This window comes from Cynara cardunculus (assembly GCF_001531365.2).
Source record: "Cynara cardunculus var. scolymus isolate 2C chromosome LG 3, CcrdV1, whole genome shotgun sequence".
Taxonomy (NCBI): Eukaryota; Viridiplantae; Streptophyta; class Magnoliopsida; order Asterales; family Asteraceae; genus Cynara; species Cynara cardunculus.
The window spans coordinates 28,852,921-28,869,953 of NC_037530.1; the positions used below are offsets into that span (position 1 = coordinate 28,852,921).

The following is a 17,033-nucleotide window of genomic DNA, read 5'->3' on the forward strand; positions in this document are numbered from 1 at the left end:
AAATTAGGTTTGTTTATTTATTTCTTTAAGAATACTTAACAATGGACTGAAGATGGTCAAGATTTGAGATTAGAAATCGGCTCTGTAAGATTACTGGTAGAGTTAATTCTTCAACTTGTAAGTCCTACAATATTTCTGCTAATATTTATTTTAGTGGGTCCATATCAGAGTGATGATTGAACCTGTGACCAAATGGTCACCACAGATCCAAGGGCGATCCTGAGGTTTCTAATGCCCAGGGCGGAAGGGCCAAAAAGTGCTCTGACGCGGACTCTTTAAACAAACTATAAATGTTGTATGTGAGAGAGGGAGTCCTCTTTTTCTCACAAACTCCAACAACCTCTTTATCTTTATACTCTCTAACTTGAACTCTCTATATATCAAACTCTCGACCATTTCAGACATCGACAAACACAAAAAGAACACAGGTACAAGAATATTCACTGGAGTTCATAATCATCTGTTGTTTCAGCCTTCATTCATCTTCTCCTTTGATCTCATCATGGTTACGACGCACCATAAAGACTAACGAGTTTGAGGTTTGCTTAACAAGTGCTAGGTTAATAATCACTAGAGTTCATAATCACCATTGTAGTCTAAGAAATCTTCTTTTGTCTGATGACTAACATTGATAGCTCAAGGACCAACGCAATGGTTCATATCGTTTCGCCTTGATTCATTTGATTCCAATAAAGCCCCACCGTCGCCCCGTCCCGCCCCTTTTCCAGTCGTCTCCCTTCTCGTCAACCCACCATCACTATCTTCTATCTATTTTGTGGTTGTCTATCAACAACCACCTCCCCAACAACGATAACCGAACCAAACCATCCTAAACTGTTTTTCAACTTCATTTTTTACAGAAGTTTTAGATTTTATACTTCGACTGTTAATCTGTTATTAGTTTGTAATTTTACATCTTAAATGAAAAAATAATATTTCAATTATTTTATCCATATTTAATATAAATGATGTATGTAAAAATGAATTTACATGATTAAAAGGGTGTTTGAGATTGTTTATAAAAACTGTTTTTTTACTTATTTCAGTATGACACTGATAAACTATTTTTTTATAACTTTTACCGAAACACAATTTCCATGAAAAAAAGCAGAGGAAGAAAAGAGAAGATGATTAAAGGATGGTGGTGGTATTATTTTGACGCCGTCCATAGAAATAGAATGGTCTGATCCACGGCATATTCTTTCAATTCTTACCACCGCCACCTGTTTCTAATTTCTCATCGTACTTAGATACACTCTCTGCACAAACTCATCAGATTGCAAACATATTTTCCCCTTTTCACCATTGTTCTTCGCAACCCTTCTTCAATCATCTCCAGGTAATGCAATTCTTTCACTCATTTTCAGTTCTTGGATCTTTCCCTGGCTTTTCTTTTCAATTGTTTCCGAGTTAATCAAAGAAAAAGAAAAAGGCCCTTTCTCGTTCTTGGATAAATTTTTACATGGTTTGTTTACTAATCTGTTCTTTGATCGTCGAGAAATAAAATGGAAACCAAGCTTACATCAAACCAGTTTCGCAATCGTAATCTTAATCCTAATCGTTCTTGTATTTGTTTTTCATAAATCAGGACATTTTTAATTTTATCGGTTTGATAATCTTGGTCTCGGTTGCTTTGTGGTATTGATTTATTTATTTTGCTTGAAAATCGTTGCAGATGGCTACTCTAATCTCTGACACTGCACCATGGAAGGATTTGAAGGTGATTACCATTTACCTATTTACCTGACCATCATTTTGGTTCCTGCTTTTTATTTGAATAACTGCAGGTCTGTATCTCTATTCTCTAAGTCTAGTTGTAACTTGATGATATGAACCGTTGTTACTTGCAGGCTCATGTTGCGGAAATTGACAAGACTCATTTGCGTGATTTGATGACTGACACTGACCGATGCAAGTCGATGATGCTGTATGAGACTTTCAGCCTCTTATGAACTATAGTAACAAAAGTTCATTTCTCTTAGTTTTGTTGTTCCCTTCTCTTCCCTTTTATGGTTTCTCCTAAATATTGTGAAGGGCTTTCATCATCTTTAGTTTTAAATAACTCTACCTCCTTCTATATAGATAAGGCCTATGTGGTTTTCCTTAATTATTAATGTTCTTTATATCAAGAGGCCACATATAGAGATGTAGATAACTTTTCTTTGAATGTCTTTAAATAGTCCACCAGAACTTAGAGAAATGATACTCTCTCCATTCCAAAGTTTGAGTAGGGTTTGCCAAAAAAAGTTCGAAAAGAATTCAAATTTGATGTACAATGTTTGCTGAATACCCTGGAGTCTATAACTCAAAAGCATATGTATCATTAGCATCTATAAGTTTTGGGACATGGACTCTAAATTCGGAACTGCTTGATTATATAACTATTCTTTTTAAATGGCAAGGCAACCAACGCTCACGTCTCCCATGAGACATGAACCCACAACCAACTCCAAGGAGACTTGAGTCTATAACTAATTTGGGAACTTGTTTTTTTTAAACTCACTTTTTATTATCTTAAGATAAGGGTTTATAAGTTGAAAATTTTCTTTTCCCCACCAATTATGTGTTTGTTATTAGAGATGCACAAAAAGATTGGGCCTTATATGGAAGGGTTTTAATTCCTTTATCTTAAATTAAAGGGTTTTCATCTATTTTGAAGCAAAATGAAAGGTGAGCGTTCTTCTAATTTTGGTGGGAGGAGTATTTTCGCTTTCTTTATCTAGGTGGAAGGATGTATTTTCTTGTAGTGTTATGTTTGAGCTAAGACTGCTTCTTTGCCTTCGGGTTTTATGCAGTGAGTTTGATGGAATATTCCTGGATTACTCAAGACAGCGTACCACTGTTGATACGGTGTCTAAGCTCTTTACACTTGCTGAGGTGGGTTGGTCTTCTCTCTCTTTGGTTGAAATGATAAAAATATCGATATCATTGCACAAACTGAGTTATGATATGTGCCCACCAAAAAAGCAAAAAAGTACAGTATTTTCTGACCATCTTCTTATTTCCTAATGCAGGCAGCATGTCTCAAAGAAAAGATTAATAGTATGTTCAATGGGGAGCATGTAAGTGAAGTTATAAATTTTATTCAATAGTAACTCACTTGGAGTAACTTACTTTTTCTTTTGAAAAAAGAATTTCAAATAATAGTTGAATCAGGTCTCAATATTTTGCACAAGGTGCCAAGTTTTTCTTTAGTTAGTTTTGGGTTCATCTTTAAGCTAGCCTCTTTATGAAATCACAGAGCTGTAAACTCATATTGTAAACTTTTGCATTTTCTGGTCTGTACTTCAGATAAACAGCACGGAGAACAGGTCTGTGCTTCATGTTGCTCTCCGTGCTTCAAAAGATACAGTTATAAACAGTGATGGGAAGAATGTGGTACCTGATGTGTGGCAAGTTCTGGACAAAATTCGAGAATTCTCGGATAAAGTTCGCAACGGTTCCTGGGTAATCATTCATCTTAAATGCTGATCATTGTTCAATTTATTACTTGTGTAATGCTGTACTATTGAGTAACAAATAATCCTTGTTAGGTTGGAGCCACAGGGAAGGCATTGACAAATGTGATTGCTATTGGCATTGGTGGAAGCTTCCTTGGTCCATTGTTTGTGCACACCGCTCTTCAAACAGGTGAGTTTTCTTAACTCCATGTATTCAACCAGATATTTATCAATGTTCTTTCTGTATTGGCTTGTCTAGAATAAGAATGCTTATCATCTTATTCGTGTTGTGAACTTACAGATCCAGAGGCTAGTAAATCTGCAGGAGGTCGCCAGCTCCGCTTGTAAGTGTATATATTGTGTGCTTGACTGCTTGATCATGATGTAGTTATGTTCTAATCTTTATATGCTTGTTTCCTTCATTTTTGTCGTGTAGCCTTTCTAAATGCTTAATTAGTTGATGGCATTGTGTATTGGCAACAGCTTCAAAGCTTGTTAATCTTATGCATACCAAAATGGATTCCGTCTTCTTGTGAATTTTGTGTCATCACCATTTCACATATTTAGGACAGAGTCAACATAATATATTCATTGATATAAACACCTGCATGTCCTCTAATTTCAATTTGTTGAGAAGGAGGGGAGTCTGACGACTAGATATAATAATTAATAAAGTTTTTTAAAAGATGGGGAGCATATCAATTTCACCAAGATTTTGAATATACTTCGAATGTATTTTATACATCAATTTTCTTATGTATTATTACTCTTTATGTTCTGTTACAAGTGTCTTGATTTTGCTTCCTAGAGTTAAACAAATTCGTCCATTTTAACAACCAGTACAAACCAAACCAAACCCACCCAGTATGTCCCACTCAGAAGTAGGGTCTTGGTGGATGTATGCAGACCTGTCATGTACCAGAAAGACTATAGCAGTTAGTTTTCCGTGAAGACCCCAACTTGCTAAAAAGTGCTTGTAAAAAGATTTTGGTGAAATGGTGAAAAAGCGAGTGCTTCAAAAAGTTCATCAAAAAATAATTTAGAAGTTGAAAGGTAAGGAGGAGCTTGGGACCAAAAAGTAAAAAAAAAAATAGAGAATTTGGAAAGAAGAACCTAGACTAGTAAACCATCAACAGTAAAAAAAGGTTAAACAAGTAAGTAGGAACATATTGGAATAGTGTTACACACTAACATCCCTCTACCTGTGTTAAAGCTCTGATAACCTATTTATCGGCTCTCCAACCCCCTTCCATCTCACCTTCTACCCTTCCAATCTCTCCTCCCAACTAGTTTAGCTACATGCCCCTACATATAGTCTGCTATCCTAGTCCTGCCCTCCAAGAACTCTTATCAGAGGTCATGTCATTGGGCCATGTCTAAGGTCACCATATCCAACCTCAGCTGCTCATTTTACATTCTCCTTGACCTTGCCCTCCTCCTCAACCCTTCGACTGTCATGCTTTCTACTCTTCTCACTGGTGCTGACATTTGTCTCTTAAGAACCTGTCCAGACCCTCACAATCTCCTCTCTCCTCAATTTCTACGTGATAGGTGCAACTCCCAACTCTACCCAGAAGACCTTGTTTGGTATCCTGTCCAACATGGTTCGACCACAAGTCCACATGAACATCTTCATTTTAGCAACTTCCAACTTCTTCTCATGGTTTTCTGCTCCAGTGTTGCCCAACACTCCAAACTGTACAACATAGCTGGCAACTGATATATATATATATAGGGGTCATTCAAGGGAGAACCCAATATTTCGTGAGATCCCTGAGATCCAATCTAAATCACAAATCATATTTAGTCAATGGTTAATATAATAAATATGAGAATTATGACAAAATAATTAAAATTAAGGGCATTATGGGTATACTTCAAATCTCTCGCTCCTCTCCTCGCTCTGCTCTCTCCTTACTCCCACGAACCTTTCTCAATGTGACGCCATGATGAATATGTGAAGTGGGGATAACACATTGTGATCACTGGATCATTCAAGATACGGGTTTCAGAACATGGGATAACACATTGTGGTCACTCCACCGTAAACCCACTCGTTCAACATATGGAGTTTCAAGATATGGGATAACAGTAACACACCATGATCACTGTAACTCCACCGTAAACCCACTGTAAAACCACTAGACCAACACATGGGATAACACATTGTGATCACTGTAACTCCACCGTTGAACCACTTGATCAACACATGGGTTTCAAGATATGGGATAACACATTATGATCACTGTAAAAGCACTCGATCTACATACAGGTTTCAAGATATGGGACAACACATTGTGATAACACACTGTGATCAGGGTAACTCCACCATAAACCCACTCGATCAACATTTGGATTTCAAGATATGGGGAACATGCTGTGATAGCACACTCAATCAATCATGAAAACATCACACACTCGATCAATCAAGAAACCTTCACACACTATCATATACTCATATCCACTCTTCTTTCACCATTGCCTTCACCCACTTTTGAAGATCTAACCCACTTTGGTTGGCAAAATCTAAACCCATTGCAAAAAAGAACAAGAAGAAATAAGGAGATGTGTGTTTTGTCGGAAAACGAGATGGGTCCGGCGTGGGGGAGACGGGTGGAGAAGGTTGTTGGATTCGGTAAAAAAACCCATCTTCCTCCCAAAAAAAACCGTCCATTGAAGGACTTAATTGGGTGTATCAGCACTTACTGGATGTATGTATGAAAACGCTTTTTCTGCTCAACACTTTTGTTGATTAGCTAAGTAGCTAAGTGGGTGTGCTTTATGTCAGGTTTATGCTTATCACTCAAGCTTAAATTTTGATGTTCATGCTTATAATTACTGGTTTGAATGTGTTATGTAGCCAATATATGGGTAAACCCACTTTTGCTTAGCTCCACTTAGCACTTAACTTCTTGTCTCTATTATGTTTTCACTTTGAGCATGGATTCTTGAAAGTTTGGAGACAGTATTAGGTCTCACAAATATTCTTTAACTTGTTGATTTAATATGAATATGTATTAACAAATGTTGGTGCTGATGTTAGTCCTAAAATGGCAATAAATTGTTGTCCTTAAAAAGTTTATATGCCTGAAGTAAGGACACCTGTGAAATAATATGCAGCAAATGTAAGCTTGCAAATAAATGAGAATCTGAAGATGTATTTGTCTACAATTAAGATGGATTTTGTTGAGGGAAAAGAACCATAAAATCTTAACAATAATAAATAAATAAATGATTCACTAAATGAAAAGAAGTAAATAGGGTGGTAATGTTGCTTGAAAGACATGTAATATTCAGGCCTTGCATATAAAGCCTGTCGGATGCAGATAAGTATTTGTTTGCTATTAAAACAAGGAAAATGATATTGCAAATAACAACACGATTTTTTTTTCCAAGTGGTCTCTTACAAATCCCTGATAAGCATGGTAGCGTACAAGTGTCTAAATTTGAGCCTAATTTGCATGTTTACAACATCACTAGCTATTCATAATTAAATTTTAAGGCGATCATTGTATGCTTAAAGTATATTGTCCCATATGGTGTGATTCTGTCCGCCAATGTCTACTTGGTAAGAAAAATATTTACCCAAGTGCTTTCACAAAGAAATCAAGTGCAGATGATTTGGCTGCTGTTCTATATGTTGATCATTTCAATATGATTTTCGCTACCCATGAGAATTGAGAGTATCACATGTTGGTTATATGGAATAAATCTGAGATGAAAGATTTTGAGAAAACAAATTTCTGGTTTTGCATATAGATTAAGCACTACCTACCAACTTCAATTTATCATTCATATTAAATGGCATTTTAGAAACAATTACCTTGTAGGTGGGTAGTCATTGTCTTTTCCTCAATTTTATTGAATTAACTCACAGATTGAGACCACATGGACAAAACAGGTTTCAAACAGCACAACTTTGGATCATGATCACTTTCAAATAGTTAGTAAGATTTGGTATTAAATCAATATGCGTTGTACTTTAAATAGTAATTGTAAATGATAAATAAAGTTGAAGCTGACTGACATCATCATACCCACTGAATTAGCTATCTAGAAGTTAAGGTTAATTGGCAATGTTGTACTCCACTATCTCCACTATTCATAGACCAAAGGTGTTGGGGCCGAAAAACTCGTTTATCAGAAGATGCACCAAAGTCCAAACCAAATCAAACCGATTCCAGAACTCCCTCCCCATGCCCCACCCTCAACCTTACTAACTCCCTTCTTCCTCTCCCCACTAGGTCTACGTTCCTACAGTCACTCTATTACTCTAGTCTTACATCTCCAAGATGCACCAAAGTCCCATATACAAAATGATGCTATAAACCCACAACAACCAACAGTGGAATACAAATAGGATCCCAATGTGCTCAATATCCACAAACGAAGATAATAACAACACGTATGCAATGTAAAACAAATAAATGGGGCAATGATTTACGTTATGCTCTCGAATTTGGGGAGAAAAGAAAAGAAATGGAGGATAAGAAAGGGAAGGAAAAGAAATTTTATACTTGTTTTCTCGAGAGGGAAGGAAAAGAAAATTATTTTTCATGTTCTTGTACAGGAGAGCAAGAAAAGGAAATATATCATTTTTAAGAATATACTCTTTAAAAATATATCCTTTAAAATAAAAGGTTGGGTGGTTTTGTAATTTTAATAATCTTTTTAAAGGGGTTTTAATTTTATTTTCTTTCCTTCCTTTCCTCCCACATTTGGGAGGAAAGTTTTGGGAGAAAACTTATTATTATTTTCCTTCTGTTTCCATTCCTTTACCTTCTAAAAGAGTTTCGAGAACACGAGTTCTTTTTACTTCTTCCCCTTTCCTTTCCTTTCCTTTCCTTTCCTTTGTAATAAAGGTTTCGGAACACATCGTTAACGTGGTTACACTATAGTGTGCATCCACAGGTAGAGAAGGAGGTTTGTACTTTGATGACAAATCAAGATAACTACCAGAGCTCTTACCTTACAAAGATTAACTTGAAATAGAAAGCAAGATCACTGAATCTTCTAAAGTATTGTCTAAGCTTTTATCAAGAAGAGAAGGTTATGAAATAAACAAAATTTGACCTAGAAATCACATTAAATCTGCCATATGCCTGTATGCAACTTGAAGTTGCACATGCAGCCTGGTTTAAATCACGATATGTGTGTAGCATGCTACCTCAACTTGTACACTCCAAACTACGTGACTTCCCAAGTCGTGTGCAAGTCACTTTCAATGTACAGCAAGTTTCCCAATTTATGCACACGACTTCGCTTAGAAGTCGCCCAGGCTTGGCTATCACCATGAAATAACAGAAGGAATTGTGCATAGTTCTTGTAGTGATGATTCAATGAAGGTAATACCTTCCTCGGATCTATACCTTTTTTTTTATGATGTAACATGAAATGAGATGTTTTTATATGTTTTTCATGTTTTAGCGTAAACTACCTAATTAGTTGCAGAGGGAGAGAGATACAAGATAGTAGAGATAAAAGAAGTTACATTTCTCTTTAAAATTAGGTTCTCATTGAGCAAAATTGTACAGGTAAAGAACCAACGTAAACTTTTGCTGGTTAATTGTGAAAATCCAATGTAAACAAAAAATGTTCACACTGCATACTCACACGAGCATGCATATACCAATATTATTTTCTGATTTTGTATCTCGGCTCCCAAAAAGGCATGTTCCCCCTGCCATGAGGTTTATGCTGCAGCAATATTTTAGACTTGTGCCATGAAGTGTGTCTGCCTCTTAACTATCTTGCTGCAGTGCTGCCTCTAGTATCTATGTTGCCCTTCATTTGTCATGGAGCACACTCTACATGTTTTGGTCATGTTGTTTTATTAAAAATTACAATACAAGTGAAGAAATGATAGGATCTGTCTGATGAACTTGTCTTCATTTAGGAGTCATGTGGTTGGTAAGAAGCATGTCATATTATTGTCATCTAATGCATGTAATCATGATGCTTGTATTTAGACAATGATCTTGCTATGTCTTACTTCTTCCTCATATCTTGGTATTGGCAGTCTAGCAAATGTTGATCCAGTAGATGTTGCCAGAAATATTTCAGGCTTCGATCCTGAGACCACCTTAGGTGATATTATTATATTTGGCGTTGTTTTGTGTTTTATTTGATAGAATGAAACACTATATTTTGTTATATAATTAATTATATTTTCTTGTATTCAATACAGTTGTTGTAGTTTCGAAGACTTTTACTACAGCTGAGACCATGCTGAATGCACGGACGTTGAGGGAATGGATCTCATCTGCTTTGGGGTAAGTGCATCAGCCAATCAGTCATTTTTAGTTCTGAAGATGTTATACTGCTGCATATGCCAAATTCAAGTGACTGGGTGGTGTCACTTGTCAGCTTAAATGGCAACTGCAAAGTGCGATGTATGGCATGCAAGTCATATCTAGACATCGGTTTCTGATTATCAATAGATCTACCACTGCAACTCCCTTCCTTGGGCAGATGTGTAGATATTGAACCAAATGTTGGATGCCGCAAATAATTGTTGGAATCAGTTTGAGGTTGAGCAAACCCTCTGCTTGAAAAGACACAGCTTAATTGTGACAACTAATGAGATTTTACGTAGCATATGTGGGTATTGACTTCAGTAAGATATGAATATTTTTAATCTGATTAGTACACTATGCTTGTACTAATATTTGGGTCCAATATCAATGTGTCATTTTATAAATAAATTCTTTTATATGTTCTTCATGCTAAACAAAGTGGAGATTCATGTACCTGTAGGCAATCCATTCTGACTGATGTGATGTTAAAGTGTGATTGATTGAACTGTGTGTCTCTTGTCTTATCTCCTTTATGCATGTACTCTATTTTTTCTCATATAACTTAGTTGCATATGATTTGCTATTTCAGACCACAGGCTGTTTCAAAGCATATGGTTGCGGTTAGCACAAATCTCAAGGTTTGTTCCTTTCTATCTATTGGAACTGGATGAGTATTATACATCGTTGTGAAACTATTTTCTATGGTGTGTATCTATTTTCTATGGTAGCAACTGGTTTCCTTTCATTCTTCAAAACCAGCTTGAACTTGTACACTCTTATGGTTTGTATTGATCTCTTCGCAATTCTAGTTGTGTTTCCTGACCCCCTATATTCTAGTGTTAAGTAGCATCAGATCTTAGCAACTCCTTAATAGATGTGGAGCTTGTTCTCGGTTTTAGTAATATACTCAATACTGTCATATTAGGAACCAAACAACTATTGTTGGCATAAGTTTTTAGGGTGAGTTTTCTTTTCTTCCAGAAAGTAAGGTAAGGTGCAGAGTGGCAATCAAGATGGCAAGGGAAGGAACTATTTCTTTTGATTGTGAGGTAAGGTTCAAGTTGTATTCTCCTAGTATCACATGACAAATGGTTGTCATTTGGAGAGTCCTGTGATGGGGCAAATGATTAGGCACCGCTGGGACAAGTATATGATCATTTGAAACACAGTCTTCTCTGCTGGCCCCTGTATCCTAGTATCCATTAGCATCAAATTTGTAGCAAATCCTCAACGGATTGTGGAGCTTGCTCACATTTGTATTGTCTGCATTGCTTAAATATGTGGAATTAGACAATGTGTAGGTTTTCAGGAAGTAAGTTCTTTCAATCATGTGTTAGATTTCAAGTTGTATGCTCCTGGTAGTATTGTGTAATAGTGCTTCCCAATGGGAAGCTCCTGCATTAAGCTTGATGATTGAGTGGCTCGGAGTAGACACATAATCTCTGCTTGAGAATAGTTTAAAATTTGAAAGTTGTTTCTAGTTCAGTAGTAGATATATATATATTTTTTTTGTCTAAATCTGGTTTAAATGCAACTGATACTGCATTTAGTCAGCTTACACACATATGATTGTGTCATTATACTCATCACTTTGCTGTTGCAGATTATCAGTAAATAAAGAGTTAATATCTCCCCCCCCCCCCACGCGCGGCTAGCTTCAGTCACCGAGTGAATAAAAAATTGCTCCCTCACATTGGTGCCCTTGGAGTTGGAGGCGGGTTCCGTGTGGGGTCGGTTTGGGTTGCCATTTTACCCAAATATAAATAGGTCTTGACAAGCATTTCTTTGACGATGCGGCCTTTTCATGTCTATGAATCATGCTACTCCAGTTTTATTGACTAAAGAAATCATCTTACATGATTATTAGCTCTTTCGAAAGTACAGATACATCAGGCTAAGGTGATGTGAATTCATACCTGTGAAATCTTTTACATAGATAAAGGGGAAAATGCAACTCTCAAGCTAAGTTTGCCACTTGAAAAAGCTCCGGACCAGAGATATATGTGATACATATGCTCTGCGTATTCTGTCTAACACATACTTGCATGTATCCAGCCAAAGAGTGGCGTTGCCTGCAACCATTATTAGGATATACGAGTCTTCTTACATATGCTGCAAGAATAACTTGAATCGTAGACGTAATATTCACTTTAGCCAGTTTGAGGGAGAAGTGCAGTAATGTTGCTTTTGGGACTATATTAGAAAAATAAAGATCGACATATGCTCTTTGTGATATAGGGAGGGTATGATAGATGGTTTTGTGGTAGATTTTTTGAATAGTAGAGGTTTCTAAGAGTATGTGGATGGAGTAAATGTAGTTATGCATGTATGATCAAGTGATAAATGGTGTCAAATTGATGACTGTACGACGTGATTTTGCAAATGCAGTAGGTCTATATTAATGATAGGCTTTGTTGTGGATACATTCAGAAGAACATACAGGAGTTATGCTGTTTGAAGATTTTATCATCATGCAAATTGATGAGCTTGGATTTTTCTATCAAGTTAAAATCTATTGTAGCTATAGGTGGAGGGACTATTTGGCACTGTGAAGAAGCAGTTTGGAGTCTATAGGATTTAGATCAAGACTATGAGTTGCAGCATACTTTAATCAATGCAAAAAAATGTTAAATATATGTGAAGGTTATCCATTTGGAAGGTTCCTTTGTGTGAAGGTTTCTTCAGTGGGATTGTTAAGACCTGTGATGACAATTATTATTGGCGTTTTCTTTTTTACCTTTCCATCTATTTTTCCATATTTTACAGCAGTTAGCGAGCTGTAACTAAATCATTTACATGTGGAATCTAGCTAGTAATACTGCAAGAGGTTGTCCTTCATCCCCACCTTTAATCTTAAGATCCGTCATCCTTTTGTTTCATTGCTGAACACAAAAAATCCCACATCAGGTAATTAATATAAATACCAGGGAGGGAGATTTATGTCCCATTTTTTAAACTGACCTTCCATCTTCCTGATATGAAGCTGAAGATGAGTGGAGTATGTTAGTGGGTTTTGAGACATCAGAAACTCTTTTATTTCCCAATTAAATGAACAGATCATCTTTGTATTCAAGTTCCTGTCATGCTTATTAGTCATAAATTCTTCATTGATATTAATGTGTGGGCATTTATGTAATTGATGTTTAAGGTGCAATGAATTATTAGATAAGCTTTTAAAGATAGAATTATCATCATGCTGGTGAATCATCTGACTTCGCCATAGTTTTTACCCTTCATTGTTTGATGCAGCTTGTGGAGAAGTTTGGGATTGATCCTAATAATGCTTTTGCATTCTGGGACTGGGTAGGAGGTCGATACAGTGGTAAGATAGTCTGTTTGTTACTTCAATTTGTAAAGAAACAAAGAAGAGAGGGACCAAAAAACCCTATTTTTTGAACCTTTTATCTATATGATATGTGATTGGTCATTTTGATCCATTGCAGTTTGCAGTGCTGTTGGAGTGTTACCTTTATCTCTCCAATACGGTTTCTCAGTCATTGAGAAGTACATAACTATTATTTTTTGGGATCATTCAATTCTTTAATCCCACTTGATCAACTTCTTCTGTTCACTTTATTTTCAGTGACATGACTTTTCTCTTATTTGTAGGTTCCTGAAAGGTGCTAGGAGTATTGATCAGCATTTCCAGTCCACTCCTTTTGAGAATAATATACCTGTATGTGTGCATGATATGATGCCTTGGATGTGTTTTAGTTGTAGTCTTACATTCTTTTGTGCTTGTTTAACTTGCTAAATGTTCCCTTCATTGACATTATATGCAACTGTTTCAGGTTCTTTTAGGTCTGTTGAGCATATGGAATGTTTCTTTTCTTGGATATCCTGCGAGAGTGAGTTCTATTGTTTACAACACCTAAGTCACTTGATAGTGTTTCTTGGCACTCGATTATTGGTTGAATTCCTCCTTAAATATTATGTTCCCCAGGCTATCCTACCTTACACTCAAGCTCTTGAGAAGCTTGCTCCACACATTCAACAGGTATATTATTAGTTACTTGGTGGTGTCTTACCTATTTGAAAGCTTTTAGATGTCTGCATCTCAAATTTATTCTACAGGTTAGCATGGAGAGTAATGGGAAAGGAGTATCCATAGATGGTGTGCGTCTTCCTTTTGAAGCTGGTGAAATTGATTTTGGTGAACCAGGAACAAATGGCCAACATAGTTTTTACCAACTAATTCATCAGGTAAGTTGTATTGTGATTGCAATTCATTACCTTTGTGTAATCATTTTTATGTACAACAATCAGATAGTGTCGGGAAATAGTATCCCAAATTCTGTACACTTGACACATTTCACGTGCAGGAATCTTGTACTTTTTTTTAACATAGATAGAGTGCCCATTCAAGAGTTGTACGACATAGATTCTTCTCTCCATTGCATTAGAAATGTTGGACCTAACATGCATTTTCATTAAAGCGTTTGACCTTTAGCCAAATACCCTTCATGCTTACTAGATTACATCTACGTGCAAAAACGGAAGCTTTGCAATTGACGATCCAAAGTGAAAACTGTTGCAATTTGCATTGGATGGGAGAATTTGCTAGTTTTGATTGACTACCCTCTGGAGTGGCTATAAGTAAAAATCAGAAAGTGTACAGAACTCTTTTTTATAGAGTTATTTTAACTCGACGCGGAAGAGGCTCTATGTAGTTGACTAAAAATTATGGCCCAATGTTATGTTTCAGAAATGGAACTTATTGGTGGAAAGAGTACCTTCATAATCGTCATGTTTCCAGAAGAATATTGTGCTGTCATTTACCTATTACAATTATGGCTTTTCAGTTGTGTAACCCTAAACCCAAAGCCTAATAATCAAGAACTAGAAACTGTAACGTGGTTACTTTATGGTACCAATCTAGATTTTATCAGCCTTCTGCATATAGCTTCCTATCTGCTGAAAGCTCTATTTCTTTATCCTTTATTTTGGAGTTCTCAGGGGCGTGTTATTCCTTGCGACTTTATTGGTATTGTGAAGAGTCAGCAACCGGTCTACCTTAGAGGTAACATTCCCTTTTCCTCTCTACTAAGGTCATGTTTTCTTTTTTGTCCTTTGTCCCATATTCGCATATCATGTAAAATTTGTTTTGCAGATGAAGTGGTGAATAACCATGATGAGCTCATGTCCAACTTTTTTGCACAGCCTGATGCTCTTGCTTATGGGAAGGTAATCCAACTCTTTTCACCGTTATGCATCAAATCAAACTTCAGGCATAGCAGATTATGCCCCATGAGGAACATAATATAGTATTACAATGACTATGAACCTATAATGTGGCATATCATGGATTTGTTAGATCCACTGTGCAATTTCTTGGATATGATTGAATTTGATACACAACTTACATGATCTTCTCTTCGTTCCAGACCCCTGAACAATTGCAAAGTGAGAATGTTGCATCTCATCTTATTCCTCACAAGGTGATTTCCTTCATCATCCACATTCTTGTGCGTGCAATTGAAAGCTTGATTACTAATTTCATTTTCATCAACAGACCTTTTCTGGGAATAGGCCATCTCTTAGCCTTCTACTTCCATCATTGGATGCTTATAGAACTGGGCAGGTTTGACCATTTATAAACCTCTAGTTTTTGTTGCTCATTCTTCTAACTGTTTAATTTTTCATGTAGAAGTTAGCATATAGCATTACAAAATCCKTCTCTCTTGTCTATTCAGTTGCTAGCTATCTACGAGCACAGAATTGCTGTGGAGGGTTTCATTTGGGGCATCAATTCTTTCGATCAGTGGGGAGTTGAGTTAGGGAAGGTATGCATGAAAAAGAAAATATTTCTCCTCTTTTTTCCCCATAAAACAATATAGACTATTAAACAGATGAGTATAGCTAAGGGATTTATTGAATGTTTGGGTGGTTCACCATTACTTATTTTCTAAAGCTACCTTTTCCTACCATTCTCATAAACTTGTTGTAAGCGAGTTTCGGTGCTATGTTAAATTGCAGTCACTAGCATCCCATGTAAGAAAGCAGCTTCATGCATCCCGTAAGAAAGGAGAATCGGTTGAGGGCTTCAATTTCAGTACAACTAAGTTGCTAACAAGATATCTTGAGGTACAAAAATGCTCTTTTTCTGCACATGATTTTTGTTTTTGAAGTATATAATACGTTCGAACTCACAAACACTGCTCACCTTTGGTGACATTTGAAAGCCTCAGACCTTCAAGGAGGTTGAGCTCTACCACTAAGCCAAATACCATTGGGTCATAATTCCAATGTATATGAGATGCTATAAACCCAGTTTGGTGCTCAAATGTTATATGATTGTGGTATTTTTTGTGTTGGCAGGCTAGTGCAGACGTGCCTTCAGAACCCACAACTCTTCTGCCCAAGATATAACTACTACTTAACGGTGGTGAAGTTGTCTACAACTAAACCAACTGATAACACATCGATAGGACGCTTTATAATGTATGACGCCAACATTCTTGTCGTCCAGCGAGTTCTTTTGCATTTTGCTTTTTTTGTAACTGCATGACTCACATTGTACGAGCATAATTCTTGCCATTTTGAAGCGATCCAAAGTATCGGAATAATCGTCTTTCGTCTTTCTTTGTTGAATAAATAATATGCTAGTTGTGGGACATAAATTGGTGGTTGTTTCTCAAGATTGTTTGGTGGATCTCTTAATCACTTCCTTCCAATTTTGCTCAATGATTCAATATTAAAGATTGCTAGAAGTTCAAGAAAAACCTAAAAGTTGATCTTTGGTTTTGGACAGTTTAAAATTAGATTCCTTGCCCACCAACTGTTTGACAAAATGCTTCATCAACCTCAACAACTTTGTGGGTGATAGACCAGCCACTTCAGACTTACCATCAGAAGATATTACTCTTATTGGTCTTCTTGAGTTTGCATCAATGAGTTGTTGCTAAAACTTGTGTAGTAGTTGGCTGCCTGTCGTTTGGTTAAGGTTTGGACCTATGCATCTTATGCTTCCATTTGAATCTTACCAAGTGATAATAATCATGTCTCTTAGTGGTAAGACTTAAAAGTTTGTATGATTTTCATTTATTTTAAAAGTGATATCAACAATCAGAAGGCACTGATAATTCATGTGGTCTAGGCTCACGGTCTTGTAACCAACACATCGCTTATGGGATTCGAACTTGTAAGAAGAACGACCCTTAATTATTGACCCCGGAGATTGCCACCAAGCTAAACCCTTATGTAAATGGTATGTTGCATAGATGTTGTGAACTACTCTATATTTATGATGTCGATAATTTTAACAGTACTTTTTAACTCTGAAGTTGTATTATTCGTC

At 36.4% G+C, this 17,033-nt stretch overlaps 1 protein-coding gene across 2 annotated transcripts; it reads left to right on the forward strand.

Annotated features, from left to right (window-relative positions):
- Window positions 1–1,177: 1,177 nt before the first annotated feature.
- LOC112510404 (glucose-6-phosphate isomerase, cytosolic) lies at window positions 1,178–16,399 on the forward strand. Of its 2 annotated transcripts, none has more exons than XR_003068927.1 (24): window positions 1,178–1,339; window positions 1,676–1,720; window positions 1,851–1,927; window positions 2,796–2,877; window positions 3,015–3,062; window positions 3,292–3,447; window positions 3,534–3,630; window positions 3,742–3,784; window positions 9,460–9,527; window positions 9,628–9,712; window positions 10,326–10,374; window positions 12,986–13,058; window positions 13,180–13,240; window positions 13,346–13,412; window positions 13,528–13,584; window positions 13,680–13,733; window positions 13,811–13,939; window positions 14,693–14,756; window positions 14,847–14,920; window positions 15,121–15,174; window positions 15,249–15,317; window positions 15,384–15,519; window positions 15,713–15,820; window positions 16,055–16,399. XR_003068927.1 is itself a non-coding variant. In XM_025115808.1 (24 exons), the coding sequence occupies exons 2-24, from the start codon at window positions 1,676–1,678 to the stop codon at window positions 16,103–16,105; spliced, it is 1,701 nt and encodes a 566-aa protein (XP_024971576.1). In that variant the 5' UTR covers window positions 1,178–1,339; the 3' UTR covers window positions 16,106–16,399. The 2 variants fall into 2 exon arrangements, 1 of the variants encoding a protein (XP_024971576.1); XM_025115808.1 differs by having other exon boundaries at window positions 15,430–15,519.
- The last annotated feature ends 634 nt before the right edge of the window (window positions 16,400–17,033 follow it).

Coding starts and splice junctions, on each gene's coding strand:
- LOC112510404 (XM_025115808.1), top strand. CDS start 1,676: ATGGCTACTCTAATCTCTGACACTGCACCATGGAAGGATTTGAAG. Junction 13,734..13,810: donor TTGCTCCACACATTCAACAG/GTATATTATTAG, acceptor TTTATTCTACAG/GTTAGCATGGAGAGTAATGG. Junction 14,757..14,846: donor GCAACCGGTCTACCTTAGAG/GTAACATTCCCT, acceptor TTTGTTTTGCAG/ATGAAGTGGTGAATAACCAT.